The 27,916-nt window shown below is 42.6% G+C and overlaps 1 protein-coding gene across 1 annotated transcript; it reads right to left on the minus strand.

The window, feature by feature from the left end:
* Positions 1 to 386: 386 nt before the first annotated feature.
* On the minus strand, positions 387 to 26,085 carry pllp (plasmolipin). The gene is made up of 4 exons (XM_067997792.1): positions 25,780 to 26,085; positions 6,940 to 7,116; positions 4,793 to 4,915; positions 387 to 3,061 (listed from the first exon to the last, which is right to left on the minus strand). The coding sequence occupies exons 1-4, from the start codon at positions 25,918 to 25,920 to the stop codon at positions 2,942 to 2,944; spliced, it is 561 nt and encodes a 186-aa protein (XP_067853893.1). The 5' UTR covers positions 25,921 to 26,085; the 3' UTR covers positions 387 to 2,941.
* Between the last annotated feature and the right edge of the window lie 1,831 nt (positions 26,086 to 27,916).

Below are 27,916 nucleotides of genomic sequence, written 5' to 3' on the forward strand. Positions count from 1 at the left end.
TTGGATCCTTAGACTGTGCTGAGCTAGCTGTTCTCAGGACAAGGTGGCAGCACAGGGCATTACAGTTGGCCTCAGCATCTTTTGATGAGGGAGGGGAATAAATTGGCCATGGTTCCCATTCTTGACTCTTATCTAGTGACCCCTGCTCAAAGTTGCATGTGTGTAGTCATTGAGGGTGGGGTTGAGTTTAGCTGTGATGCCCCCATGGTTAAAATGCTGACCATTTCTAGGCTCATGAGTGAATAACAACCATCTGGAGGGATGCCAGCCCCTGTCAGCCATGCCCCACGATGAGTCCAACTGCAGGAAAGAAAGGGCAAAACTCCCAAAGAAAAAAGTCAACCTCACTTTAGTACTGATCAATATGGACAATACACAATCACAGATTGGTGACTAATTCCTTTTATTAGAATGTTGTTGCACATAACTGATTCTTCCTCAATGTGTCAAAGGATATGAGAGATTTTAGACAAATATAATTCGGGATGTACAAGAATAAAAGAAATGTCAAAGTACTTCTATTTAATTATGTAATTTCAAATTTGTTTTTAAATGTTTATTGTATGTTCCAAGTTACAATTAGAATGAATATACCGCAGAAACCAGTAGGATTTCTTTTATATTTTGCAACCATAACAAATGAAATGCAGAAAAGTAACAGTAATACAGTTACAAATATACAATAATGCACGCTCACACTGGAGCAGGTAAAATGAAAGGTGCATTTTAAAAAAATGTTGAAGTTCTTGTCTTGTACAAAAAAAACAGCTAATCTTTGCAAATTGGAACAGCTTTGAAATAGCACTCTGTCTCCTATGTTGACTGCAGCTTTACATAACATTCCATTATATTTGAAGAAAAATGATTCTTGTTAAGATCATAAAGGTTCTCCTTTAGATTTCAAACTAGCAAAAAGAAAAACTTGAAAAAAATCTCGTTTGAAAGATTGCTGTTGTAATCTTTGCACGATTATATTTCCCTTCCCCAACACCCATAAATACCATCAATACCAATTTTTAATTGATACAGCACACATACTTGTATAGTTTGTTTCATTCTGGCCATCCACTCCCTCCTCGGGTGTACTTTAGTAGTACGAATGTGAATGTTCACAACCTCTGACTTGTTCAACCTCGAGCTAGCTCTGTAACCTCCTCCAGCCCTCCAACATGCCTTGAACTCACTATTCCTCTGACTTTGGCCTCTTATGCAGCCCCCCCTCTCCTTTCATTCCAGCATTGACGGACATGCCTTCAGCCACCTTGACCCCATGCTCTGGAATTCCCTCCCTAAATCCCTCCATTTCTTTACCTCCCTCTTCTCCTTTAAGACTCTCCTTTAACCCACCTCTTTGACCAATCTTTTGGTCACCCCTCCTAATATCTCGAATGGTTCGCTGTCTTTTTTTTGTCTGATTATGCCTCTGTGAAGCGCCTTGGGATGTTTTTCTCCATTTGATACTTTAGTGACACCATGTATACTTTCTTTGTTCAATTTACATTCTGCTATCGTTGAAGTCTCCTGGGTCACATGTCAACCATAGCCTATAGGGTGGGCAACATGTTCCAGGCCCCCCTCTCTGCCATTTGAGCCAGCCACTGGAACGCCCTCTGACTTCCTCCTCATGCTCCTTCACAGCATTATAGGTGAGATCAGCACCTCAGCAGTATGGGGGACTGCACGTTTCCTCCCCCCACCCCCACCCCCACCCCCACCCCCACCCCCACCCACCTCAGACCAGCAGTCTTGGCTTCATGCATTGGAGTTCTAACATGTTGTAACTCTGCACTGCTACTTCTGTCATCACCCTGGTTGATGACAACACAAATAACAAGAAAATTGTGTTGCAAGTCCTTGCACTAAGTTGGCACTATAGTGCCTATTCCTTTAAACACACTTTTCTAGATTTTTTTTTTAAGAGGAGGAGTCTTTGTCACTCAACTTTTAAGTGTATTCCAGTGTCATTGAAATGGTATTAATGATGGAATGTGATCAAATGAGCAAAGCAGCACATTCAATTACAATGAATGGTCCTTTTGTGTTAGAAACTTCTGCATTGATATGAATTCAGAAAGGGACTTGAGGATGAATTTTAAAAACCTGCTGCATTCTCAGCCTCTTGGAGTTACGGCTATGATTGAAAGTACAGAGTACTTCGCAGCAACAAAACTTGTGACCATTTCCTGTGGAAAGCACATTTGGATTTTCAGTGTTATCCCGCTCTGTACTGAAAGCACTGACATGCTAGGATACAGTTCCATGTGTGAACTTACGACAGTGGACACTGGTAGGCTATTGAACCATAAGAGGGATCACTCGATAATGATCAGGACCAGGAAGTCTGGCTGGTTTTCCCCCCCCGTCCCCCAAACTTAGACACTCAGTCCAACTGCTGCCCTGACCTAGATCAGCCAACTCAGCACAGGCTAAGAATCGAGCCTGAAGCCTTCTGGTCTGTGTGGCTCTGTATTAGCCACCTTCACCTACTCTAACAGAGGTGCCAAGATACATCATTTTAAAAAAAATATAGATACTCATAAACAGTGCTGAGGACTGTTGTGCAGTTAGATACTTTGAGGTGCTTGTGATGCAGTTCACTTACATGCAGTTGGGCTACACATGTAATTCCTCGTGTCGAAATCAAAACTGATGAGATTATAGTGAACTCTCTTATTTGGGGGGGGGGTGCGGGGTAGAAATGTTAAGTCACAAGAAAAATTGCAATAATATCAAAAGTGAGGAGTCAAAGAAGTTAAAAATAAATACTCTGGATGAATTGTTCTTGTCCTTGGTAACTGTAGTGTATTTAGAGCCTGTAACCAACCTGAACGAGGAGCTGGAATGGAGTGCGATTTTGGAGACAGCTGAGACAATACAATCTGCTCGTCATTTCTAAAGTGTGCAATGGAATACGTTGTGGCCTTCGCGTTGGTGAAAAAACCTATGCTGAATTACTTCCAGTTGCCTGACTTGTTGCTGCGTTGCTACCACTTCCTTGCAATGACAGGAAGCAGAGGAAGGTATTTATCCCATACGCTATCATCACTATACCTGCAAAGAACTGTGGGAAAAGCACATCATATCATTAGGTCTGCATAGCACAGGTTACAGATTGCCTTTACCCCTTCGCTCTCAAAGTTGTTGACTCATGCTGGAAGGTGATTGAAATAAGTAAGGAAAGGGTGGGAGGGGTGGTAGGGGAAGTTAACCAGAGCTCCTGGTCACTGCTCAATAATCCTAGCTGGAAAGTATACATGAGGGGATGACTGCATTGTTTGCTGATGTTCATTCACTGTCTGGGCTCACACACACACTAAGAATGGTAACTTGGGCGAGGTACCAGACAGCTTCTGGTGCCCATAGTTCTAAACGCACAACAACTCAGTGTTTTCAAGCAAGGAAGTGGGGGATTGGTTACAGATTTATCAGTAACACTGCAATATCAATAATTCTGATGTTTTTGCCATAAGTATTGCATTAGGATCATTTCACAGTGTGGGTTAAATTATGAGGACTGGTTGCATAAACTTGTTTTTTATTCCCATGATTTTTGATGGCGGAGGAGTGATCTAATCGGGGTGTTTAAAATGATAAAAGGGTTTGATGGGGTAGATACAGAGAAATTAGTTCCTCCGGTGGGGAATTCAGAATAAGAGGACACAATTTTAAAATTAGAGCTAGGCCAATTAGAAGTGAAATCAGGAAGCATTTTTTCACATGAAGGGATTTGGAAATCTGGAACACTCTCTCCTAAACTGCTGTGGACACTGGGTCAATAGAAATTTTCAAGACTGAGAACGATAGATTATTGTTAGGTAAGGGTATCACGGAATATAGATCAAAGGTAGGTAAATGGAGTTGAGGTACAGATCAGCAGTGATCTAAAGAATGGTGAAACAAGCTCGAGGGGCTGAGTGGCCTACTCCTGTTCCTATGTTCCTCTGATGCACATATTTCTCAAACTAGGATTATTACCATCCATAATAACCAAAAAAGAAGCCTCACGTGTAATTTCTATGCTAGACTGATGAGTAGTTGAGTGATAACAGATCTTCCTCAGGTTTTCAGGCAGTAAAGGCAAATTGAGGGGGTAATTATCTCATTGATTTTATGGTAGATTTTGGATTAATTGTTCTGTTCTGTCAACAACTGAACGTAACAATAAAGAACCTCCTTCATATTTAGATATCCAATCGGACATCAGAACCTTTGATTTTGAGAACATGATTGGATGTTTTAAATTTCCAATGAAGGAAAAATTGCTCTATAGTACCTACAGGTAATGAAATCATAGACTTGTTTATAAGGAATAGATTTATGACTTTGTTAAACGAACCGCACGCAGAAAATTCTTCATGCCAGGTGTTCAGGTTTCTATAGACTGTCTGCCTCATCAAGTGTTACAAGAGACTTTGTACCAATTTGAATCTTGATGCAAAGGCAACACAGTCAAGCCCACTCAAACCTCATGAGTGACTGATCCTGTTCACTCAATAGAAACTGAAAATCACAAATTATTTCCTGTTCACCTTAACGGTTTTATAAAAAGCTACATCAGAAATATTTTAGGAGTTTTCAGCCAGTTCAAATCCTGACTAATCAGCTGGATTGTACATGTTACATGAATAAGAAAAGGACAACTAGTTATCAAGGTTAATAGCAATGTAATATTAAATATTTTATACATCTCAGATTTTACTATTTTGAATATTAATCTTTTTAATTGTCCATTTTTTTGAATACCATTCACTTTAAAGGTAAAGGCTGATTGAAAATAAATTTAAACACTCACCGCAGCAGCTGCTCTGTTGTTGTATTTGTAAGACCCTTTAATAGATGTTGGGTCCACAGATGATGCATTGGTAATGAAGGCAGTTAAGTACAGAACTGTAGCACCCAAGTTAAAATACAGCAGCTGTGGAAAGAGAAAAACATATGTAAGAGGCTGTCTCACAAGCTGCAGGCCACAACAGGGTTATAGTTATTGCTTTTCTTTAAAGTTCTAGCGATGTCTGTGTATTGTCATAAATGCAAAAATTAATTGGTTTACAGTTAAGTCCCCAATCTCTCTGCTTTCCAGGGAGGATTAAGGGAAATGTAATTGGGAATTTTCAAGTCTTGGGGAGTGTCACTATTTCATAAACTCCAGCTAAAAGAATTTTCCCTCCCCAGTTTTCCTCCTCCATCTCCTGTAGGTGCCGCCTCCTGCTGGGATATTGTTCGTGGGTGCCAATCTCCCTCCAGGACCACCTTCCATGTACTAGACAGAATGTGTTGGTAGGTTGTTCTACCATAGGGGGCAGCACAACCAAGTCAGTCTTATCCTTACCTGATGTCCACAGAAACAGGGACCATGAGGCCAGGTGCTGTCCCAACTGAGATCAGCTAACTCAGCACGATCTGAACCAATTGCACCAATATAGCCAAAATTTGCAAAAATGAGAGACAACCCTCCAGTTTCATGTAAAAAAAAAATTTCTACTTTTCTTCACAGCTTTCTTGTTTCTTACTTCAGCAAATTGAGTTATGTACCTCATATATCACCTAATAGAACAGCAACTAATCAGCTGAGTCTTGGGAGAATTTCAAACTGAAACCTTTCCCAACAAATCCAGAGTTGAAGGTATGAGCCTGAATATGAAGTCACATTGAAGACTAAATCTCAGGACCCAGGCTGGGCAAGAGCAGGTGAAACTTTAACCCCGTGAGGTTAACACCTATTTAGATGTCACTTCTGGGAAGGTTGTGAACATGGGCCCTCTGAATCTCAGTCCAATATGGAGCTATGAAACTATTTTTGAATCTCTCCATAATGCAGACCCGCCTCTCCTTGCATGTGTGTCAGTTGCTAGGTAAGTCTGTACTTATTCCATAGAGTTAAAATTTAGTTGTAAGGTTTTATGTTCAGCACCTGTGTATCAAATGACTTGCAGTAGAACGTAGACAACTGGACTGATACAGCCTGCAATGTGGCAAATTTCATATATAGGCCTTGTTGAGATTCCCACAGGACCCACTGTTTATACTGTATCTCACTGAGCATTGGTAATTCACATTTTCAGGTTCTGACTCCTGTTTAAGTAACATTACGTCTCGGGGGGGGGGGGGGAAACAAAACAAGTCCACTGGGAGAAATCTTCTACCTGTGCACTATTAGCTTGATTTTTTTTTTAAACTCGAGGTGTATCCAAATTATTAGGCAGTGATCTATTCTCTACTCTGCAGGTAAGGTCTGGAAATCACTCTGTGGGAGAACCCTTGGCACAGCTAAGCGGGCTATAAAAGCCCAACACTGAGGATTCAATCTCCAAGACCATCCAAGAGCTGCTTTGTAATGTTCACTCACCATCACTCTGTGCCATGTACGGCCCACCTTGTATTCTGTATACTACAAATGTAACGTACCACAATGTGTTAACCTATAACCAAGAGCCATTGCAGTAATAAAGACAACGGTCAGGTTGTGAGGCAGTTCTTCAGCCACTCCCTCAGCCTAGGAAGACTCGTGTTGAGAGAGACTAGAATTTTGAGAAGAAAAACAAGTCACCAAGGAGCACAGCTGCAATGAACAGGCTCCATCTGGGGCTCAAATTTCATTCCATTCACTGCAAGACTGGAAACCCCGAAGAATATTGAGCTCCGCAATACAATACAAAAAACAAATACCTTTAGATACTGTACAATAATCCTGAGTACAGCAAATGTGCAGCAGTAATGGGGAATGAATGGTTCTGATCTGAATACTATCGCATCGGCCCTACTTTTGTTGAGTTGTACAATAACTTGTACAGTGGTAAGATTTCTTGAATCTAGGGAAGTGATGTAAATTGCTGGACGATTTACTAACTGTTCACAGTAGCCAGGAATCCCACTTATTTCTGGAGTGTCACTTAACACCTGCAGAAGCAGACTGATTTACTGCTTTTTAATGAAACCTACCACATAAGCCCAAGGAACCATTGGGAGTTTAGGGGTCAGGCTCAGCAGGTAGAAGAAAAAGATAATAATGGTGAGTATCCACAGGAAGACGGCCACAAACATCACCCATCCAAATGCAGCATCACCACTCGAGATTCTCGAACCAGCAATCAGCGCCCACACCAACAAGCCAAATACCTGCACAGAATAAAATAAAACATTAGAAAGAAAGAACTTGTATTTATATCGCGCCTTTCACTACCACAGGACGTCCCAAAGCACTTTACATCCAATTAAGTACTTTTTTTGAAATGTGGTCACTTTTTTAGTGATGTTGCTTGAGGGGTAAATATTGGCCAGAATACCGGGGAGAAGTTCCCTGCTCTTCTTTAAATATTATCATGGGATCTTTTACTTCCAGCTGAGGGGGCTGGTGGGGCCTCGGTTTAATGACAGTGCACTGAAGTGGTAGCCGAGATCGTGCTCAAGTCTCGCGAGTGGCACTTGAACCCACAACCTTCTGACTCAGAGGCAGAGTGCTACATAGCTGACTTTAATGAGCCCAACTTGCAAGGAACGTCAGTGCACTGCTCCCTCCATCTCCAATCCTTCAGTGTTCCATTCTTTGTCCTCGTCTGTACCAAAGATGCACCTTTCTCCTTCTTAACATTAGCTGCCTCTAATCAAGCTTCAATTTTTGTTAAAAACTTGCAATGTTTTTGTAACTCTTCATTCCCTGCTGAATAAGCAGGAGATCCACATAATGAAGATATCAAGCATAGGGTCTAGCCTCCCCTACCTAACACCTCAGTTGGCATTGGCCAGTGTGGAACTGAGGCATACACAGACCAGGAAAATCCCTGGTTCAATTCCCAATCTGCTCACTAAGGCAGTTGTAGCGCCCTAGCTGAGATCAGATAACTGGGACCTTCCTGGTCTCAATGGCTCAGTACTACTCTAGATGAGGCTTTTTTGTGTTGTCCATTTTCTCCCCTCCTCCTATCTTGAAGATGTTGATTCTTGTTGGAGTACGATTCCAGGGTTGACCTCCAGTGTCTCGGAGAAATGCCTATTCATCAATGTGTGAGACTATACACCGGGTGTTGGCAGGCTATTTTATTATGAGGGGCATCACAGTCAATTCTGTCCTCGTGTGAGATCCACATATGTGGACTTCCAATGGGGGTCACTGTTTACCCATCAAGAGTGGGAACTCTGGTTTATAGTCCCCTCCCCAAGTCAATTTTCCATCCTGAACCCAAGGCATGGAGGTTAGTTGTAAGAAGTAACTCAGCACCAAGAATCAAACCTGGGGCCTGCTAGTTGATATGTTCAGCTACATACTGTTTACCAACTGATCCATCGGGGGAGCTTCCAGTGGTGCCTTTACCCTTTGAAATCAATTAACAAAACAATTAACAGCCCATCTTTAGATGGTTCCAGTTCTGACAAAAATCACCGATCTGAAAGCTTAACTCTGTTTCTCTCTCCACAGATGCTGCCTGACCTACTGAGTGTTTCCAGCATTTTCTGTTTTTATTTCAGATTCAAGCATCTGCAGTATTTTGTTTTTGTTTTAGAGGGTTATTGTCAGAATAGTTTTATGTCAGGAATTTCTAGGTTGCAAGCCATAAATCTATGTCTGTAAGCATACTTGTTGTTCAGCAATAAAGAACAATAACAAAGAACAAAGGAGGAGTGGGATACTCCTGCAGATCAATTAGTATGCAAATCATGCAGTTTCTGTGCTGTAGTTTCGATGTATCTCAATACTTATTGGTTAATTAGCAACTTGTGAAATTAGTAGTTTAGTTTTATTGCCCTGACTCAGTATCTAGCTTGTAGCTTGTTAGGTAATAATTGGCAGAGTTGTGCTGATTATTGGAGAAAGTGAGCTTGTGCTGTGTAAGGTTCAGCCGAGCAGTTGAAAGTCTGCAACAACAACTTGCACTTTCAATTTAGAAAAATGTTCCAAGGTACTTCACTGAGGCATAAGGGGGAAAAATGGACACTAAGGCCAATGAAGGAGGTATTAGGAGGGAAGACCAGCAACTTGGCGAAAGAGGTGGATTTTAACAGGGTCTTATAGGAGGAGAGGGAAGTGGAAAGGTTTAGGGAGGGAATTATAGAGCATAGCATCTCATTGAATGAAACCCCTTAGAATTGAAATATGTAGCGATAGGGTATTTGGTTCAATTTGATTAATGTTTTGATCAATTAGTATGCAGATCAGATGTACAGATTTTCACACACCTGCTTACAAGATGTGTTGCTGGGAGTTTGCCCTATAGTTGGAGGCAAACATCACTTCCTCCCTAGTGGCTGCACACTATAGTGTAATGTCATGTTTACATTTTTTTAAGAAACAAAAAGCTTGCATTTATATAGCACCTTTCATGACCTCAGGATGCCCCAAAGTGCTTAAGAGCCAATGAAATACTTCTGAAGTATAGTCACTGTTGTAATGTAAGAAACACGACAGTGAATTTGCACACAGCAAGCTCTCACAAACAACAATGAGGTAATGACTAGATAGTCTGTTTTAGTGATGATGGCTGAAGAATAAATATTGGCCAGGACACCGGGGAGAACTCCCCTGCTCTTCAAAATAGTGACATGGATCTTTTATGTCCACCTGAGAGGACAGACGAGTTCTCTGTTTAATGTCCCATCCAAAAGACGGCACTCCAACAGTGTAGCACTCCTTCAGTACTGCACTGGAGTTTCAGCCTGGATTATGTGTTCAAGTCTCTAGAGTAGGACTTAAATCCAGAACATAAGAAATAGGAGTAGGAATAGGCCATACGGCCCCTCAAGCCTGCTCCACCATTCAATAAGATTATGGCTGATCTTCTACCTCAACTCCACTTTCCTGCCCTATTCCCATATTCCTTGATTCCCTTAGTGTTCAAAAATCTATCAATCTTAGTCTTGAGTATACTCAACGATGAGCATCTACATCCCTCTGGGGTAGAGAATTCCAACGATTCACAACCCTCTGAGTGAAGAATTATTCTCTCATCTTGGTCCTAAATGGCTGACCCTTTATCTTGAGACTATGACCCCTAGTTCTAGACTCCAGCCAGGGGAAACAGCCTCTCAGCATCTATCCTGTCAAGCCCTCTAAGAATTTTATGCATTTCAACGAGATCGCCTCTAGTTCTTCTAAACTCCAGAGAATATAGGCCCATTTTACTCAATCTCTCCTCATAGGATAACCCTCTCATCCCAGAAATCAATTAGTGAACATTTGATGCACCCCCTCTAAGGCAAGAATCTCCTTCCTTAGGTAAGAAGACCAAAACTCTACACAGTACTCCAGGTGTGGTCTCACCAGAGCCCTATATAATTGCAGCAAGACCTTGCTCTTATATGCCAACCCCTTGCAATAAAGGATAACCTACCATTTGCTTTCCTATCCTAATTGCTTGCTGTAGCTGCATGTTAACTTTCTGTGATTCATGTACAAGGACACCCAAATCCCTCTGACTATTAACATTTCTTAGTCTCTCACCTTTTAAAAAATATTCTGCTTTTCTATTCTTCCTACCAAAATGGAGGAAACTTCTGACTCAGAGGCAAAAGTGTTACCAGTGAGCCATGGCTGACACTCAACATGAAAGCTGAGAAGGGTAAGGGATTATATTAGTTTTAGTGCTGCCAGCTCCTGTCACACAGTCTTGCACAACCGATGGCAATCCCAAAGTAAACTTGCGATTTGCGCTAAGACTGTCCACTGGGAAGACCTATTTTCCTTTCTCTGCAACGTTCATCGCAGGTGCCAGCCTTGGCAAGTTAATCCTGAGGTTACCATTGGCTGCATGAGACCTGCACATCAGGGGCTGGTGGCACAAACACCCAACTAAAAGCAGTTTTTAAGCAACTGGGGTTTTGGGAGTCAACAGGATTGTAGACCTACAAAACTCTACTGTCCCATCAGATTAGGGAAGTTGATTTCTTTGAAGTAAATGCAGGGAGTCCATCCCCATTTTTGCATTCAAGGTCACAGATTACACAGCAGATCACTGCAGGACCACAGAAACTACCACCCAACATTCAACCTTAAAGAACCTCAGAACAAGCACAAAAGAAGAGTGCATTATGAGTTATGGGGTTTGTGTAGCAATATAATGAAATGAATGCAACAAACTAAATGGAAAATAAATGTGTTACCAAGGCTGAGTGTTGTACAATTACTCATTGCTGTTTGTGCAGGAAAATAAAATGGTGGAAATACATTTTAAACAATAAGATTGTAAATGGAGTACAGGGACTGAGAGACCTTGGTATGCAGATACACGAGTCATTAAAGATGGCAGCACACCTAGATGAGGCCATCAAAAGGGTAAACGGGCTCACTGGTTTTGTATCTAGATGCAGAGAAAGAAAACCAAGGAGGTAATGTTAAACTTTTACAGGTCTTTAGTTAGCTCGGAGTTGGAATATTATGTGCAGCTTTGGGCACCCCATTATAGGAAGGATTTAAAAGCAATGAACAAGGTGCAGTTGGATGTTCCCAGGGATGAGGATTTACAATTATGAAGGGAGACTTGAGAAGTTGGGTCTTTTTCAGTAGAGCTGAGAAGGTTAAGGGGTTATGATGAGGTAAATAATTAATTATTTCCATTAGTCAGTGAGATGATAACAAGAGGACACAAATTTAAGATAATTGCAAAAAGAATAAAGGGGAGGTGAGAAAAAAATGTTTTTCCACAGAAGCTGATTACATTTTGAATTCTCTGCCACAAACTGTTGTTGAAGCAGGGTCCATAAATTTTTTAAGTGGGAATTAGATAGGTGTTTGAAAAAGAGGAATATTAAAGGTTATGGGGAGTGAGGGTTGAAGCTAAGTGGCTCACGTGGAGAAAAACACTAGCATGATCTGGATGGACCAAATGGCCTGTTTCTGCACTGTAACATTCGATACATCTGTTGCCCAAAAGGGTTTGTACCAGTAATCTTTTGACCCTGTTAAATCTTTTATAGACAGGAAGGGATTTCTCATTCTGTTGTGGCTTGGGGCCTCAGATATGGTACAGATCCACATAGGTGCTGGGTTGTAATCTGAATCTTTTTCTGTAAGAACACAAGAAAAATAAAGAATGGGAAAGGCTATTCGGCTGATCAAAGCTCGTTTCTCGAGCACCCTAACTCTGCCATTATAACATCCAGTTTCATTTTAGGACATCTTATTAATTTCCTCTGCTACACCAGCCAGCAGATTAGTGCAAAATGTTATCACTGAGCAAATTCTTTCTGATATTTGTTATAAATTTACTTTTCACCAATTTAAACATGACCTTCGGTCTGACTTCCTGTGTGTCTAGGTGAACAGTTTGACTTATGAAAGGAGACTTGAGAAGTTGGGTCTTTTTCAGTAGAGCTGAGAAGGATAAGGGTTTATGATTAGGTAAATGACTACTTATTTCCATTAGTCAAAGATACGACATTGATTAGTTTGTGTTCTCTTAAATTGAGGGTCACACTATTCGCTATTACTGTTAGAGCAATTGGCTGTCCTTTATAACTCGTTACTTCAGCAACGGTGGTGGGTTTGAGGATTTCTGTCATACTATTAGGTGGCTCAGTGGAATAATGCATGACCTGATGTGGCATTGAGGTCCTAGGTTCAATCCCTAACTTGGCCTGAGACAGCTGATTTCAGCCAGGGCAGCACTAATAGAGTTTATAACTGGCCTCACTACACCGGGGCTAAGAAGGGAGAAATGAGCCATTGTTTTGGATCACAGTTAAGTGACCCTGCTGGAAAGTGTGGATGTGAGGCAAGGACGGGATCAGGCGCTCTTATGATGTCCCCAGTGGTTGAACAGCCTATTCACCCTTACGCATAACCACTTAAGTGAGGTATTCAAGGGCTGCCAGCACCTATGGAACTGCCTTCAGGAGAATCAAGAAGAAACAACATTTTTTAAATTGATCTAAATGAAGCATTTGGCCTGTCCAAATCCTTGAACGGAATGAACTGTACATAGCTGATCACAGTGCCTTGTTTTTGTAAGGACCGATCCTTTTTCCTCACTGCTGCTATTCCCATTGTCAAACTACTGCGGTGACAACAATGGCCGCAGTGTTACAATTTTCATTAGGCTTGTGTTGTCATAGTGCATAATGTGCTTCAATAAGCTTCCCTTGTTGCTACAAAAAGTCTCTTGAAATGTAATCCTATGTCATCGAGGTATTGTTGTTGTTCCTCGGACTGCAGCAGCATCGGTTGGTGAAATGTGGAGCTAAGCCATATTCTCGGGTTTGGTTCCCAGTCTGTTATCTCAACCTGCAGAGCAATATGGGGCATTACAATTGTTCATTTTTTTAATACATTCATGGGATGTGGGCATCGCTGGCAAGGCTGGCATTTATTGTCCATCCCTAATCGCACTTGAGAAGGTGGTGGTGAGCCACCTTCTTGAACCGCTGCAATCCATGTGGTGAAGGTTCTCCCATAATGCTGTTAGGAAGGGAGTTCCAGGATTTTGACCCAGCGACGATGAAGGAACGGCGATATATTTCCAAGTTGGGATGGTGTTGTTCCCATGTACCTGCTGCTCTTGTCCTTCTAGGTGGTAGAGGTCGCGGGTTTGGGAGGTGCTGTCGAAGAAGCCTTGGCGAGTTGCTGCAGTGCATCCTGTGGATGGTACACACTGTAGCCACTGTGTGCCGGTGGTGAAGGGAGTGAATATTTACGGTGGTGGATGGGGTGCCAATCAAGCGGGCTGCTTTGCCCTGGATGGTGTCGAGCTTCTTGAGTGTTGTTGGAGCTGCACTCATCCAGGCAAGTGGAGAGTATTCCATCACACTCCTGACTTGAGCCTTGTAGATGGTGGAAAGGCTTTGGGGAGTCAGGAGGTGAGTCACTCACCACGGAATACCCAGCCTCTGGCCTGCTCTTGTAGCCACAGTATTTATATGGCTGGTCCAGTTAAGTTTCTGGTCAATGGTGACCTCCAGGATATTGAAGGTGGGGGATTCGGCAATGGTAATGCCGTTGAATGTCAAGGGGAGGTGGTTAGACTCTCTCTTGTTGGAGATGGTCATTGCCTGGCACTTTTCTGGTGCAAATGTTACTTGCCACTTATGAGCCCAAGCCTGGATGTTATCCAGGTCTTGCTGTATGCAGGCTCGGACTGCTTCATTATCTGAGGGGTTGCGAACAGAACTGAACACTGTGCAATCATCAGCGAACATCCCCATTTCTGACCTTATGATGGAGGGAAGGTCATTGTTAAAGCAGCTGAAGATGGTTGGGCCTAGGACACTGCCTTGAGGAACTCCTGCAGCAATGTCCTGGGGCTGAGATGATTGGCCATCAACAACCACTACCATCTTCCTTTGTGCTAGGTATGACTCCAGCCACTGGAGAGTTTTCCCCCTGATTCCCATTGACTTCAATTTTATTAGGGCTCCTTGGTGCCACACTCGGCCAAATGCTACCTTGATGTCAAGGGCAGTCACCCTCACCTCACCTCTGGAATTCAGCTCTTTTGTCCATGTTTGGACCAAGGCTGTAATGAGGTCTGGAGCTGAGTGGTACCTGGCGCGAACCCAAACTGAGCATCGGTGAGCAGGTGCCGCTTGATAGCACTTTCGACGACACCTTCCATAACTTTGCTGATGAACGAGAGTGGACGGTAATTGGCCGGATTGGATTTGTCCCGCTTTTTGTGGACAGGACATACCTGGGCAATTTTCCACATTGTCGGGTAGATGCCAGTGTTGTAGCTGTACTGGAACAGTTTGGCTAGAGGCGCAGCTAGTTCTGGAGCACAAGTCTTCAGCGCTACAGCTGGGATGTTGTCGGGGCCCATAGCCTTTGCTGTAACCAGTGCACTCAGCCGTTTCTTGATATCATGTGGGGTGAATCGAATTGGCTGAAGACTGGCTTCTGTGATGGTGGGGATATCGGGAGGCGGCCGAGATGGATCATCCACTCGGCACTTCTGGCTGAAGATAGTTGCAAACGCTTCAGCCTTGTCTTTTGCACTCACGTGCTGGACTCCACCATCGTTGAGGATGGGGATGTTTACAAAGCCTCCTCCTCCTGTTAGTTGTTTGATTGTCCACCACCATTCACGACTGGATGTGGCAGGACTGCAGAGCTTTGATCTGATCCGTTGGTTGTGGAATCGCTTAGCTCTGTCTATAGCATGTTGCTTCCGACTGTTTAGCATGCATGTGGTCCTGTGTTGTAGTTTCACCAGGTTGGCACCTCATTTTTAGGTACGCCTGGTGCTGCTCCTGGCATGCTCTTCTACACTCCTCATTGAGCCAGGGTTGATCCCCTGGCTTGTTGGTAATGGTACAATGAGGAATATGCCGGGCCATGAGGTTACAGATTGTGCTGGAATACAATTCTGCTGCTGCTGATGGCCCACAGCGCCTCATGGATGCCCAGGTTTTGAGCTGCTAGATCTGTTCTGAACCTATCCCATTAAGCACAGTGGTAGTGCCGCACAACATGATGGACGGTGTCCTCAATGCCAAGACGGGACTTCATCTCCGCCAGGCCTGTGCGGTGGTCACTCCTACCAATACTGTCATGGACAGATGCATCTGCGACAGGTAGATTGGTGAGGACGAGGTCAAGTAAGTTTTTCCCTCGTGTTGGTCCACTCGCCACCTGCCGCAGGCCCAGTCTGGCAGCTATGCCCTTCAGTACTCGGCCAGCAGTGGTGCTACCGAGCCACTCTTGGTTGATGGACATTGAAGTCCCCCACCCAGAGTACATTCTGTGCCCTTGCTACCTTCAGTGCTTCCTCCAAGTGATGTTCAACATGGAGGAGGACTGATTCATCAGCTGAGGGAGGATGGTAGGTGGTAATCAGCAGGAGGTTTCCTTGCCCATGTTTGGCCTGATGCCATGAGAGATCATGGGGTCCAGAGTCAATGTTGAGGACTCCCAGGGCCACCCCATCCTGACTGTATATCACTATTCTGCCACCTTTGGTGGGTCAGGACATACCCAGGGATGGTGATGGAAGAGTCTGGGACGTTGGCTGAAAGGTATGATTCTGTGAGTCTGGCTATGTCAGGCTGTTGCTTGACTAGTCTGTGGGACAGCTCTCCCAATTTTGGCACAACTCCCCAGATGTTAGTGAGGAGGACTTTGCAGGGTCAACTGGGCTTGGTTTGCCTTTGTCATGTCCGGTGCCTAGTGGTCGTCCGGTTTTATTCTTATTGTGATGAGATTTTTACAACTTGCTAGGCCATTTCAGAGGGCAATTAAGAATCAACCACATTGCTGTGGGTCTGGAGTCACATATAGGCTAGGCCAGGTAAGGACAGCAGTTTTCCTTCCCTAAAGGGCATTAGTGAACCAGATGGGTTTTTACAACAACCCGGTAGTTTCATAGCCACCATTAATGATACTAGTATTTTAATTCCAGATTTTATTTAATTAATTGAATTTAAATTCTCCAGCTGCCGCGGTAGGATTTGAACTCAGGACTCCAGATTATTAGTCCAGTAACATAACCACTATGCTACCGTACCCAGCTTGGTCATGGTACTCATGGACTAGGAGGGTGAAAAATCAGCCAGGTTTCCCACTTCTCATCCCTGCTGGAAAGTGCAGGTGTGTGGATGGCGGGGAGGACAGAATGTGGCTTGACTGTGGTGTCCGCCTGTGATCAAACAGTTTGCCAGCACTCCAATATCTAGGTTCACACATGTACAATGGCCACTTGGATGAGATACCAGAAGGCGCTGTACCCCAGTATGAAGTCTGTCCCTTCAGAAGGGGGAGAAGAATTCTTTATACACTTCATTCTGTCCCTTTCTTGTGTTCATTCTCCATAGCAGTCACTTTTTCTATCAGCTCTTTCAGTCCTTCCACTCTTGTTCTTGTTCCATAATGTACCCAGTAATTCCACAATGCTCCCAACAATTTTCCTGATTGCGCTGGTTGTTTGAGGAAGTCCCACCTCTCATTATTAACAAACTTTAGAATGGTTAGTGTGCTGTAGCAAGCCACTAAATTGTCACCTATTTGTCATGGGGGCAGTCTATACTGGGGAGAGGCAATGGTAACGGATTGGTCTGTGGTCTGAAATTATCTTGGTGGGCCTTTAATATTCCCTGTGGCATCCAAATGGTGTTAATTTTGGAATGAGATTGGTGCCATTGTCAGCAATATGTATATTCCTGTGCACACAGCGTTGAAAGTGCCACACATCACTTATTCCCCAGTTGTACTGCATCAACCACAACAGTTTAATAGCAATGGGCAGCTGCAGTTACACTATCTGCTGATGTTGATATTGAGTGGTGGTGAGGGTGGGGGTGGGGGTGGGGGAGAAGGATCTCTCAGCACATTGTCTCAAACACATATGGGGAGGGGCAATTACGGGCCTCCAACAAATTGAGAAAAGCCAGTAAGATGATCTTGGTGCCAAATGCCCAATTTCTGCAGGATTATTAATGTTGAGTTGTATGCTTGGCTTTTGTGTGATGCACCTATGCTAAAGATGCAATAGAAATAGAGCGATCGGACGTCCAATACCAATTATCTGTCTGATCGTAACTTTTTCAGATGGGGTGACCGAGTCCAAAGCTGAGGAGGAACAGAAGACCTTCTCAGGATTAATGGGACCCCAACCACAGTACTAGCTTTGAGGTACCTCCAGTTATTAATGGAAAGTTACCTGCTAAGACACATAAATGTAAATCAGTGATATCTAAACTAAATTTGCCTATCACCAGCCTCAAATTGTTCAGGACCTGAGTTTGTATCTTTCACTATTATGGAATCAAAATTAAGGAATCAGCACCCCCATCCTGATTGAAAGACAGAATTTGAATTTGTATAGTAAATTATCACATCTTTAGGATGTCCCAAAGATGGGTATCACAACCAATGAGTTATTTTTGAACTACAGTCACTTGTTATGTAGGCCAAACACAGCAGCCAATTTGCACACAGCAAGTTCCCAAAAACAGCAAATGAGATGAAGAAGCAGTTAATATGTTCTGATTGTGGTGTTGGTCAGGACACCAGGAGAACTCCCCTGCTCTTCAAATAATGATCTTTTATGTCCAACTGAACCATACGAAGAGACTGACGGAGCCTCGGTTTAACATCTCATCCAAAAGATAGACAGAACCAAAAGAAGCAGAAAACACTCGTCATATCCAGTCTTACTTTTTTTTGCCTTTTCTGCCAAGTGTGATTCTTGAATGACTCTTGCCCACAGTCCAGTCTGATGCAAGCATGTCAAAATCACCATTACCATTTGATGAGATGGTTTATTCCCTTTTTCTTGTTGGTCCTTCTTGTCTCAAACCTCACCATTTTAACTCACATTAAAACAATGACTATACTTCAAAAGTACTTTATTGACTATGAGGCACTTTTGGACATCCCAAAGTCATGAAAGGCACTATATAAATGCAAGTTCTTTCTTTTTAAATTAATTAACTTTCTTTCCAATTGTGACAGAAGCTGAAGCCCAAACTATAGTGTGCAACTCTCCAATACATTACAAACACATAAAGAAAATGGACAAATACTGGTCTCCCACACCAGAATAGAAATAATATATTGTATACCCAAAACCAGTTGTACCTGCAAAATGGGACCATGACTGACAAGCACTCCACTTGAAGCTGTTATGTCCCCAAACCACCCCTCACCACCACCACCCCTCCATCTCCAATATTACAGTCATTGGGCGACCAGCTTTTCAATTCCATCATCTGCTGCCCACCCTTGCACACTTTCTGTAGGCTAGTTCAAAGTGGCATTGATCGAGATCTGGTGATGGGCTATTTGCCTCCTCACAGGTGATGTGTGGAGGGTAGAAGGACCAGAGACTGGGGTCAGAATACTGAAAATTAGAGAGTAAATACTTGCATCCCTTTTTTTTAAGGGTAGTTTAAACTTAAATGTTTTACTTTCAAATCCACCAAATACTAGAATAAAACTCATCGATTGGGTTTTGTGAGCCTTCTCCTCATTGTGTTAGATTTGTGCTCTTAACGGGACAATGTCTTTTAACATCGAGTTAGCTGTCCTACCCAGACCACAAATGTGAACGGTGGTTTCATGGCTGTAAATTAAGTCCCTCATCACCTTTATAGTTTGTTAATAATGAGGAAGTTGAGACTGTCAGTGTTCTGGAACTCTGAATAATACTTGAATTTTATTGACACATTATCGCACTGAAACATTTCAAAGTGCTTCACGCAATTAATTACTTTTGTAGTTCAGCGATAGTTGTGATGAAGGCAGCTCACCCACATTACAAGGCAGATTTTACATCGATGAAGTACGCAGAGGTAGTACAGTGGTAATGGCACTAGACTAACAACCCAGACATAGACATGGAAATTCCCCCTCTTAGTAAGTTGTAAAATTGAATTTAATAAATCTGATAATTTGTGAATTGGCACCAGAAAAAATGATCGTGTTAGCACCTAGATTGTTGTGGAGAAAGGAACCTGCCACCCCAAATTTGGTCTGGCTTACATGTGACTCCGGTCCCACACTAAGTGGCTGATTCTTAATGCCCAATGAAGTGGCATGGCAAACTCGAAGGTAATCAGGATTGGGCAATAAATGTGGTGGTACCTACATCCTGAGAGCCAAATAAAGCACTCACGCTGTGGATGGCGCTCCTTAATATAAATAACACCACTTTTTGTATGGTGGGTCTTCCAAACTGCCATCGGGTCTTTAGTTAAAACCAAAATTACTGAGCTGGATTCCCTCCCTTTTTAGCAATGGGAATTGTAGGTCTCTGGTCACAATTTGGATCCGGGGCAGAGAAAAGCAAACAGTGGGGCATTCAGTTCCCTGTGACCGCTTTGATGTCCCATGTAGTAGGGCAGAGTTTCAGAGCATTGGTTGCAACACAGAAATGTTTAACAGTTGTAATGGTAACTTTGGTTTTGTGTATGCTCACTTCCCTCTCTGGCTGGGGAAGGTCTGACCTCCAATTCTGGCCTCTTGTGCATCCCCAATTTTAATCGCTCCACCATTGGCGGCTGTGCCTTCAGCTGTCTAGGCCCTAAGCTCTGGAATTCCCTCCCTAAATCTTTCCACCACTCTACCTCTTCTCCTTTAAGACTCAACTTAAAACCTACCTCCTTGACTAAGCTTTTGGTCACCTGTCCTAATAATTCCTTATGTGGCTCGATGTCAAATTTTGTTTGATAATGCTCTTGTGCAGTGCCTTAGAACGTTTTACTACGTTAAAGGTGCTATATAAATGCAAGTTGTTGTTGTCCATGTCAGTGATGCAATAGCAGCATTTATGGATGGGGGAAAATTGATGGCATGAGATGCAGCTGTTTATGTTGGGAGTGCTGAAGCTCCTGTGGTGTAGGGGAGAGCTACCTCCTTGCTGACAGGACTCTAGTGCCATCTCATTCACATTACTGCATGCATCATCAGTCAATAGCAATGCTACAATGTAAATACAACATATAAGGGGTCTGTTCTCCAAGCTTTCTCCACATCTTGTGTGATTCTGCACTGAGTGCACAAATAGCCATTTGTAAATGCACTTGATCAGGAAATGTGGATCAAGTACAACAAACAAATCTCCAAAGCAGGACAGCCTGTGCAGCAGCATTGAACTAATCAATACAAACTTATTTGGTACAGCAGTAGGTATTGTGCCAAATGTTTCAACAGCTTACAAATGTTTACTAAGAAGACAAGCAGGCCTCCTCTGTGAAGATCGAGGCTCCCTATCCCGCCCCCTTAAGAGTTCCTAACCTTCCTCTGGGGAGCAGGGATACTTCCCACTTAATAAGCCGACCAGGACAGGCGTGGCTGGGAATGGCATACAAAACCCCATTACAGTGACAACAGGCACAGGGTGTTGGAGTTGGAGCACATACTCATCTGCTATTTAAAATAAGAATCATTATGCCAGATACAATGATGCCATGTCACCTAAGCCCTCCCATCTAATGTCTCTTATAAGACTTATGCCAAACGACATTGTTCCTTCACAAAGTTCACTGCAGGCTGTAGCCTCTTCAACAGGTTGCAGATATCTTTTTAAAATTTTAATCATCCATCAGGAGGGATCGATTTCCATTTTTAAAAAAAGCACACCAAACAGTTGAGAAAAAGCTTGTTGGGAAATGAGGGCAGGTGAGGAAAAACTGCAACCGGCTTAGTTAAATAAACATGCGCAATCACCTGACCACTAGAAAGGGAAAAAAAATCACAGGATGAATCATCACCCACACCCCCAGTTGGCGGTTAACAAGGGCAGTATAGTCCAAGACAAGGGAGCAGATCTCCTATCCACACTTTTCGTCAGCAAATAAGATTACAAAAGTGATGTGCGCCCAGATGGCGAAAAGATTAAATTCTCTGCAAATAAAACAATTGCCCTTGTACACAGCAAAGCTACCAAGCAGAAGGTTTTGTCTACCTTGTAACACATTGCAGGCAACTCTTGTTGCTTTTTAGACAGATGATGTATTTTGAATTATATGCAATTGGGATTCAAAGTCCATAGTGGAATGGAATGTGCTGTAGGAGAATGTGTAACACACCTTTGTTAACTGATAACTCCTTGCTCTGACTGCAGTAAAGTTCTGATGTTTCACGTTTTATTCTCTGACTCATGTAGGCAACATTGTAAGTTTCTGTTGAACAGCAGCAGCCCTCGAAATATTTCATTCCTCAGTAACGGCACAGGTGGGCTGTCTCGAGCACACTTTGAAGTTTTCAAAAGGTGCACATTCTCTGATGCACAGGATTATACAGATACATGCAATCAGAGTAATTATATAATGACAATAAATCAGGCCAGTTTAGCCTATGGATTGAAAATGAATGCTAAAATGAACAAGATAATGGTAGTCATAAAGAAAGAGGACCTTCCAAAAATTGACTTTCAAGTGAACAATATGGAAATAGAGCAAGTAGATAAAATTGTTTACTAGGGGAACATAGAAACATTAGGTAGATTTTTTTGTTAGGTAAGGGTATCAAGGGATATGGCGCAAAGGTGCGTAAATGAAGTTGAGGTGCAGATCAGCCAAGACCTGATTGAATGGCTTGGGGGGCTAAATGGCCATTCCCTTGATACCCTTACCTAACAAAAAAATCTATCTCAGTCTTGAAAGTTTCAATTGACCCATCATCCACAGCCTTTTGGGGGAAGAGTGTTCCAAATTTTTACTATACTTTGTGTGAAAAGGTGCTTCCTGATTTTGCTCCTGAACGGCCTAGCTATAATTTTAAGATTATGTCCCCTTGTCCTTGATTCCCCCACCAGAGGAAATAATTTCTCTGTATCTACCCTATCAAATCCTTTTAACATTTTAAACACTTCAATCAGATCACCCGTCAATCATCTATACTCAAGGGAATAAAAGCCAAGTTTATGCAACCTGCCCTCATAATTTAACCCTTTAAGCCCCGGTATCATTCTGGTGAATCTGCACTGCACTCCATAAGCCTTTTTAATTACTTTTTGTACCTGTCTACTAACTTTTAATGATTTGTGTATACTTGGACTCCCAAATCTTTGCTCCTCTACAGTTCCTAGTTTCTTACCATTTAGAAAATACTCCAGTTTATTTTTCTTGGGTCCAAAGTGGATGACCTCATGCTTGCCCACATTGAATTCCATTTGTCATAGTTTTGCCCACTCAATTAATCTGTCTGTATCCATTTGCATCTTCCTGCTCCCATCTGCACTACTTACTGTCTATCCTAATTTAGCGTCATCCGCAAACTTGAATATACAACTCTCTATCTCTTCATCCAAGTCATTAATGGATATGGTGAAATGTTGAGACCCCAGACAGATCCCTTGTCACATCCAGCCAATCAGAGTACCTACCCTTTATCCCCACTCTGTCTCCTACCTCCCAACCAATTTCCATCCCAAGTCAAAAGGCAACTTCCAATTCCGTACACTCTCATTTTTGTTAATAGTCTCATGTGAAACCTTATTGAACGCCTTCTGGAAGTCCATATTGATAACATCCATAGACACTCCCTTAGCTACCTTATTAGTGACCTCTCTAAAAATTCAACCATACATGATTTACCCTTAACAAAGCCATACTGGCTCGCTCTGATCAGCTCATATTTATTCAAATGCTCAGTCACTCTATCCCTAATGACAGATTTTAGTAGCTTCCCCACAACTGATGTTAAACTGACAGGCCTGTAGTTACCTCGATTCTCTCTCCCACCCTTCTTCAATAATGGAGTGACATTGGCAATTTTCCAATCCAAGGGGACAATTCCTGAATCAAGAGAGTTTTGGAAGATCATGACTAAAGCATCTGCAATTTCCTCACTTACTTCTTTTAATACCCTAGGGTGGAAACCTTCAGGTCCTGGTGATTTACCTATCCTAAGTCCCATTGTTTTCACCATCACCATTCTTTTTTACTTCTATTGAACCCAATAAGTTCGAACCCTTTATTTATTTTTAGCTTCCCTTCCATCACTGATATTTTATCCTCTTCCTCTACTGTGAAAATGGATACAACGTACTCATTTAATAAATCTTCCATTACCTTGTTGTCTGCGTCTGCAACACCTGCATCTGCCTTTAATGGGCCCACATCTCCCTTAGCCACTGCTAAGCCACTTAGTACTCTTGCCTCTGAGTCAGAAGGTTGTTAGTTCAAACCCAACTGTAGGACTTGAGCACATCATCTGGGTTTGCACTTCTCTGCAGTACTGAGGGACTGCTGCACAGTCAGAGGTGTTGGCTTTTGGATGAGACAATAATTTGAGGCTCTGTCTGTCTGCTGGTTGGATGTAAAAGATGCCATGGTACTTTTTGAAGAAGAGCAGGGAGTTTTTCTTATGCCAACACTTATCTCTCAACTAACACAAAAAACAGATTAGCTGGGCATTCATCTCATTGCTGTTTGTGGGAGCTTGCTGTGTGCAAATTGACTGCCATGTTTGTCTACAAAATCAACATGACTACACTTCAAAAGTGATTCATTGGATGAGAGGCAGGTTGGGACATCCTGAGGACATGAAAAACGTAGATATATGCAAGTTCCCCGCCCAGTTCTCGGCTTGTGCACTCTGACTAAGAAATGATTTGCACCCAAGTGGAAAAAAGATAACTCAGCCCCAATGACGTCCAGGCCTCGCCCCCACCCTATCTTCTCTAGCCATATGACCCCCACATGCACCATCCGTTTCTCTGATACCAGGTTACTGCTTGCTCCTGCATCTTCCACTGAAGCACTGGTGAATGCTCTTTTAGCCATTAGAACCCTGTCCTCTGGAATTCCCTCCCAGGATTCCTCCACCTTGCCACTTTCTTTCATGTCTCCAAAACTCCTCATGACCAGTGAGTCTGGGGTACCTACTGCCACCTGACATGGAAAGCACACATGACCACCACTATCTGTCTGTAGAAACATCTCGTATAACGTATTGTTCCAAATTCACTTCACCAACAACTACTTGTATGTCATGGTTGGTGTGAACTTGTGCTCAAAATGCATAAATGTTAAATTTGCTTATTTTAGGAGATCGATTGAAGTTTTCACAGTGGATACAGCAAAATTGTGCCTTTATTGTGTGAATTCAACAAGGTAAGTTAGCTGGATTCTAACCATCACAGAAAATTCCCACTGCTCAATTACTGGCAAATATGTTCTGATCAAGGCCATTACTGTCTGAATTGAGTTGGGCATTCATGCTCTCTTGTTTACAAATCTGCACCCACATATTGCCAAGTCAAATGATTCACAAGGTGTGGGTCAGATACATATTTTACATCTGAACCAAGTTAATTTCTTAATGGAAGTTTAACTGAAACAGATCAGCACACCAGAAACATGTTGCTGCATTAGTGAGGGTGACAATGGGAAAATCTGTTCAATGGCCTGTAAACATTGGAGGTGTATTTTATCTACTCGACTAATAGTCAAATAAGCCAGCGTAGGGGAGTTCTAAGGTGAACCAGTAACCAGTTTGGTCACTAGGCAATCTGCCTTCTTTGCATGCTTAACTCAAAGCAGCCAAGATTAAACAATACTGTACACAGTTTTACTGTATCCACTATGAAAACTTCAATCGATCTTCTAAAATAAGCAAATCCTGTATTTTGAGCACAAATTCACACCAAGTACTCGCTGGTGAAGTGTATTGGGGCAGTGGTTGTCACGTGTGCTTTCCATGTCAGGTGGCAGTAGGTACCGCAGACTCACTGGTCACGACATTAGAAGCCCCCCGGCCCCCAGTGACCAGGACGTGTAGAATCTTCCTCCCTGGGTCTCTGCTCCGTGAGGCACGGTTTGCCCTTCAGTACTGGGAAGACTCGCCTATGTTCACAGCTGTTGGAGGACGGCCAGGTTTCAAACAATACAGTGGAGCGGGCACTGTCGCGGGGCTCCCCTCAGTGTTGTAGTTTATGCTTGTTTACATGTAAAATTGGCCTGTTACAGCTATTTACACATAATAGCAGACCGTAGCCTTTCACTGTATGTGATCATTTGGAGCTCTCTCCTTTAACCCTTTAATCTATCCACAATACATTGTTTACAGCACAACCTGCACCTTCTGATCCTAATTATAAATTAACAATAACTGTCCAAAATAAGAAAAGTAACACTTTCGTTAATTTTAAGAAATGCAGAATGCTTTTTGTAAGTCACAGTATCTGAGGCCAGCGCTCCTGCACCGTTGTTTGATGCTGAACTCCAGGTGTGATATTGAACTCACTGACGCTTGTCAAGATGCAAATCTTCCGGCGACAGAAATAGAAATTTAAATTCAAACTGTTAACTCTAGTGACCGGCTATCAACCAACAGTTATCTGAGCATCTAACTTTAAAGCGAGCCATATATTGATTGTTACCGGGGGGTAAAAGATTTCAAATGATTAAACTTACTAATTCCACTATCATCAATAGTCCGATGAAGGATTTGAGGAAATGGATATCCAGTCCGATTGGGGAGAATCTGGGACTAACCGAGCTGCTGTGAGTCCTCGTACTGGTCTGGGTGTTGACTTTATCTGGAAAGTCGGCCATGGTGAGACAGGAGTTCAGTGGCTGCAAACCACTTCTTAAAGTAAAGGCAGTTCGATGGTTCAAAGTAAAGTCAGAGCGATGCTGCTGTTGTTGCTGAACTTCATCCTCGCCGACTGGTCCGGGCCAGAGATAACAGCGTGTGACTCTACCAGGAACCTGCCTGGTGACTGCACACTGCTGAGGGCGTTAACCAAAGTTGAACATTGACACATATCTGAGACCGCTTGGCTGCTGAACAAAATACATTCAACCCCCTGTCAATTATTTCCTGTCGCCCAATAATTGCTTTGTTCCAGTTACTTTCTATAAGTGTTCCATATAAATAGCCTCAGATGGTGTTTGATCAGGTTATGCCCCGTCTCGATGTCTATCCTGCATTTCAGGCTTGTGTGATGTGCGTTCTATGAACTGTTGGATTGAATTCCGGTCGTTAAGTTTCACGCACCAGCACTATTTCCCACCCTCCCTATTTTGACTATCTTTCTGAGGTCGCTGGTTGATTTGACGTGTTCGATAAGCAGGGGATGCTGCAGGCCAGTGTTATTTGGGTCTTGACTATCTTGCTCCAATACAATTTTGGCTCTGTTACTCTTTTGGTGTAATTATCAACGTTATTATCAACGTTAACTGGGACAAAAAGAGAAAAAGTTGGAAATACGCAGCAGGTTATTAGCATCTGTAAAAAGAAAAGACAAGCTAATATTTGAGGTAAAGCCCCAACTGGGGTTGATCTATCCACAGACAGAAATATTTAGAAAACTGCCCCAATATGTACTTCCATCATCTCCAATACTAGGACTTTATCTCCATGTTGGTGCCTTTGCAGTTAGATTGGAGTCTATGGCCCAAGAAGAACTACATTAAACCAATAGAAACAGATCAATGGCTCAATTTCAGTCTCAGGCTCGGCTCATTGGTGGCACTCTCACCTCAGTGGCAGAAGGTCATTGGTTCAAGCCCCACTCCAGAGATTTGAGCACATAATCTAGGCTGGTACTTCAGTGCAGTACTGAAGGAGTGCTGCATTGTCGGAGATGCCGTCTTTCGGGCGAGACGTTAAACCGAGGCCCCATCTGCCCTCTCAGGCCAACGTAAAAGATCCCACGGCACTATCTCAAAGAAGAGCAGGGCTGGTGTCCTGGCCAATATTTATACCTCAACCAACACCTAAAAAAAGATTATCTGGTCATTTATCTCATTGCTATTTGTGGGACCTTGCTGTGCTTCCCTATGTTACACCAGTGATTACACTTCCAAAGGACTTCATTGGCTGTAAATCGCTTTGGTACATCCTGATGTCGTGAAAGGTGCTATATAAATGCAAGTTCTTTCTTTCTTGGTCGAATCAAGCCGTCTCATTTTATTGCTTGAGCCTGGTTAATGTACTGACTGCACCTTATTTATAACTGTTTATCAAAACTGCTTCATGATTACAACTAAGGCATCGGGCTTTCCAATATTGTGATGTTTTCATTTGCATGCTTTACTTGTTGGAAAAAACTTTGCCAAATAAGTTTTCTTTAAAAAAGGTCAGTTTCACAGTACAACAACCTTCTAAAATGGCAGCGTTCCATGGCAAATATATTTGCGACAAGTTTGACAAACACTTGGTGAATGGCATAAATCTTCTTGAAGTGTAATGTGCATGAGATGGAGGTAACAAATAAGTCGGGCTCCTCCCCCTCCCCCTCACAGCTGAAAGTTTGACAAAGACTAATGAAGGCAGTGACCCTTTAATCACTCAGACAGCACTGTGATACAGTAAATCAAAAACAGTTACCCTCTTATAACTACAGGACTAAAGGTGGGGGGAGGGAACCTTTTTTAATTTCCTTTTTGCAGATGTGATTATTTTTGAACTTTTTTTAGGTCAAATAATTCACTGAAATAATTTTAAATTGATTACTTTTCCACAGTTGGAAGAACATTCCACTCATGTAAATTAGTGACACACTTCTTTTTGTGGCTCTGTTACATGTTGCACTTACCATATAGA

The sequence above is a fragment of the Heptranchias perlo genome, chromosome 16 (genome assembly GCF_035084215.1).
Source record: "Heptranchias perlo isolate sHepPer1 chromosome 16, sHepPer1.hap1, whole genome shotgun sequence".
In the NCBI taxonomy this organism is placed as follows: Eukaryota; Metazoa; Chordata; class Chondrichthyes; order Hexanchiformes; family Hexanchidae; genus Heptranchias; species Heptranchias perlo.

Coding starts and splice junctions, on each gene's coding strand:
- pllp (XM_067997792.1), bottom strand. CDS start 25,920: ATGGCCGACTTTCCAGATAAAGTCAACACCCAGACCAGTACGAGGACT. Junction 7,117..25,779: donor TATTGATGATAGTGGAATTA/GTAAGTTTAATC, acceptor TATTCTGTGCAG/GTATTTGGCTTGTTGGTGTG. Junction 3,062..4,792: donor ACAACAGAGCAGCTGCTGCG/GTGAGTGTTTAA, acceptor CTTTTCCCACAG/TTCTTTGCAGGTATAGTGAT.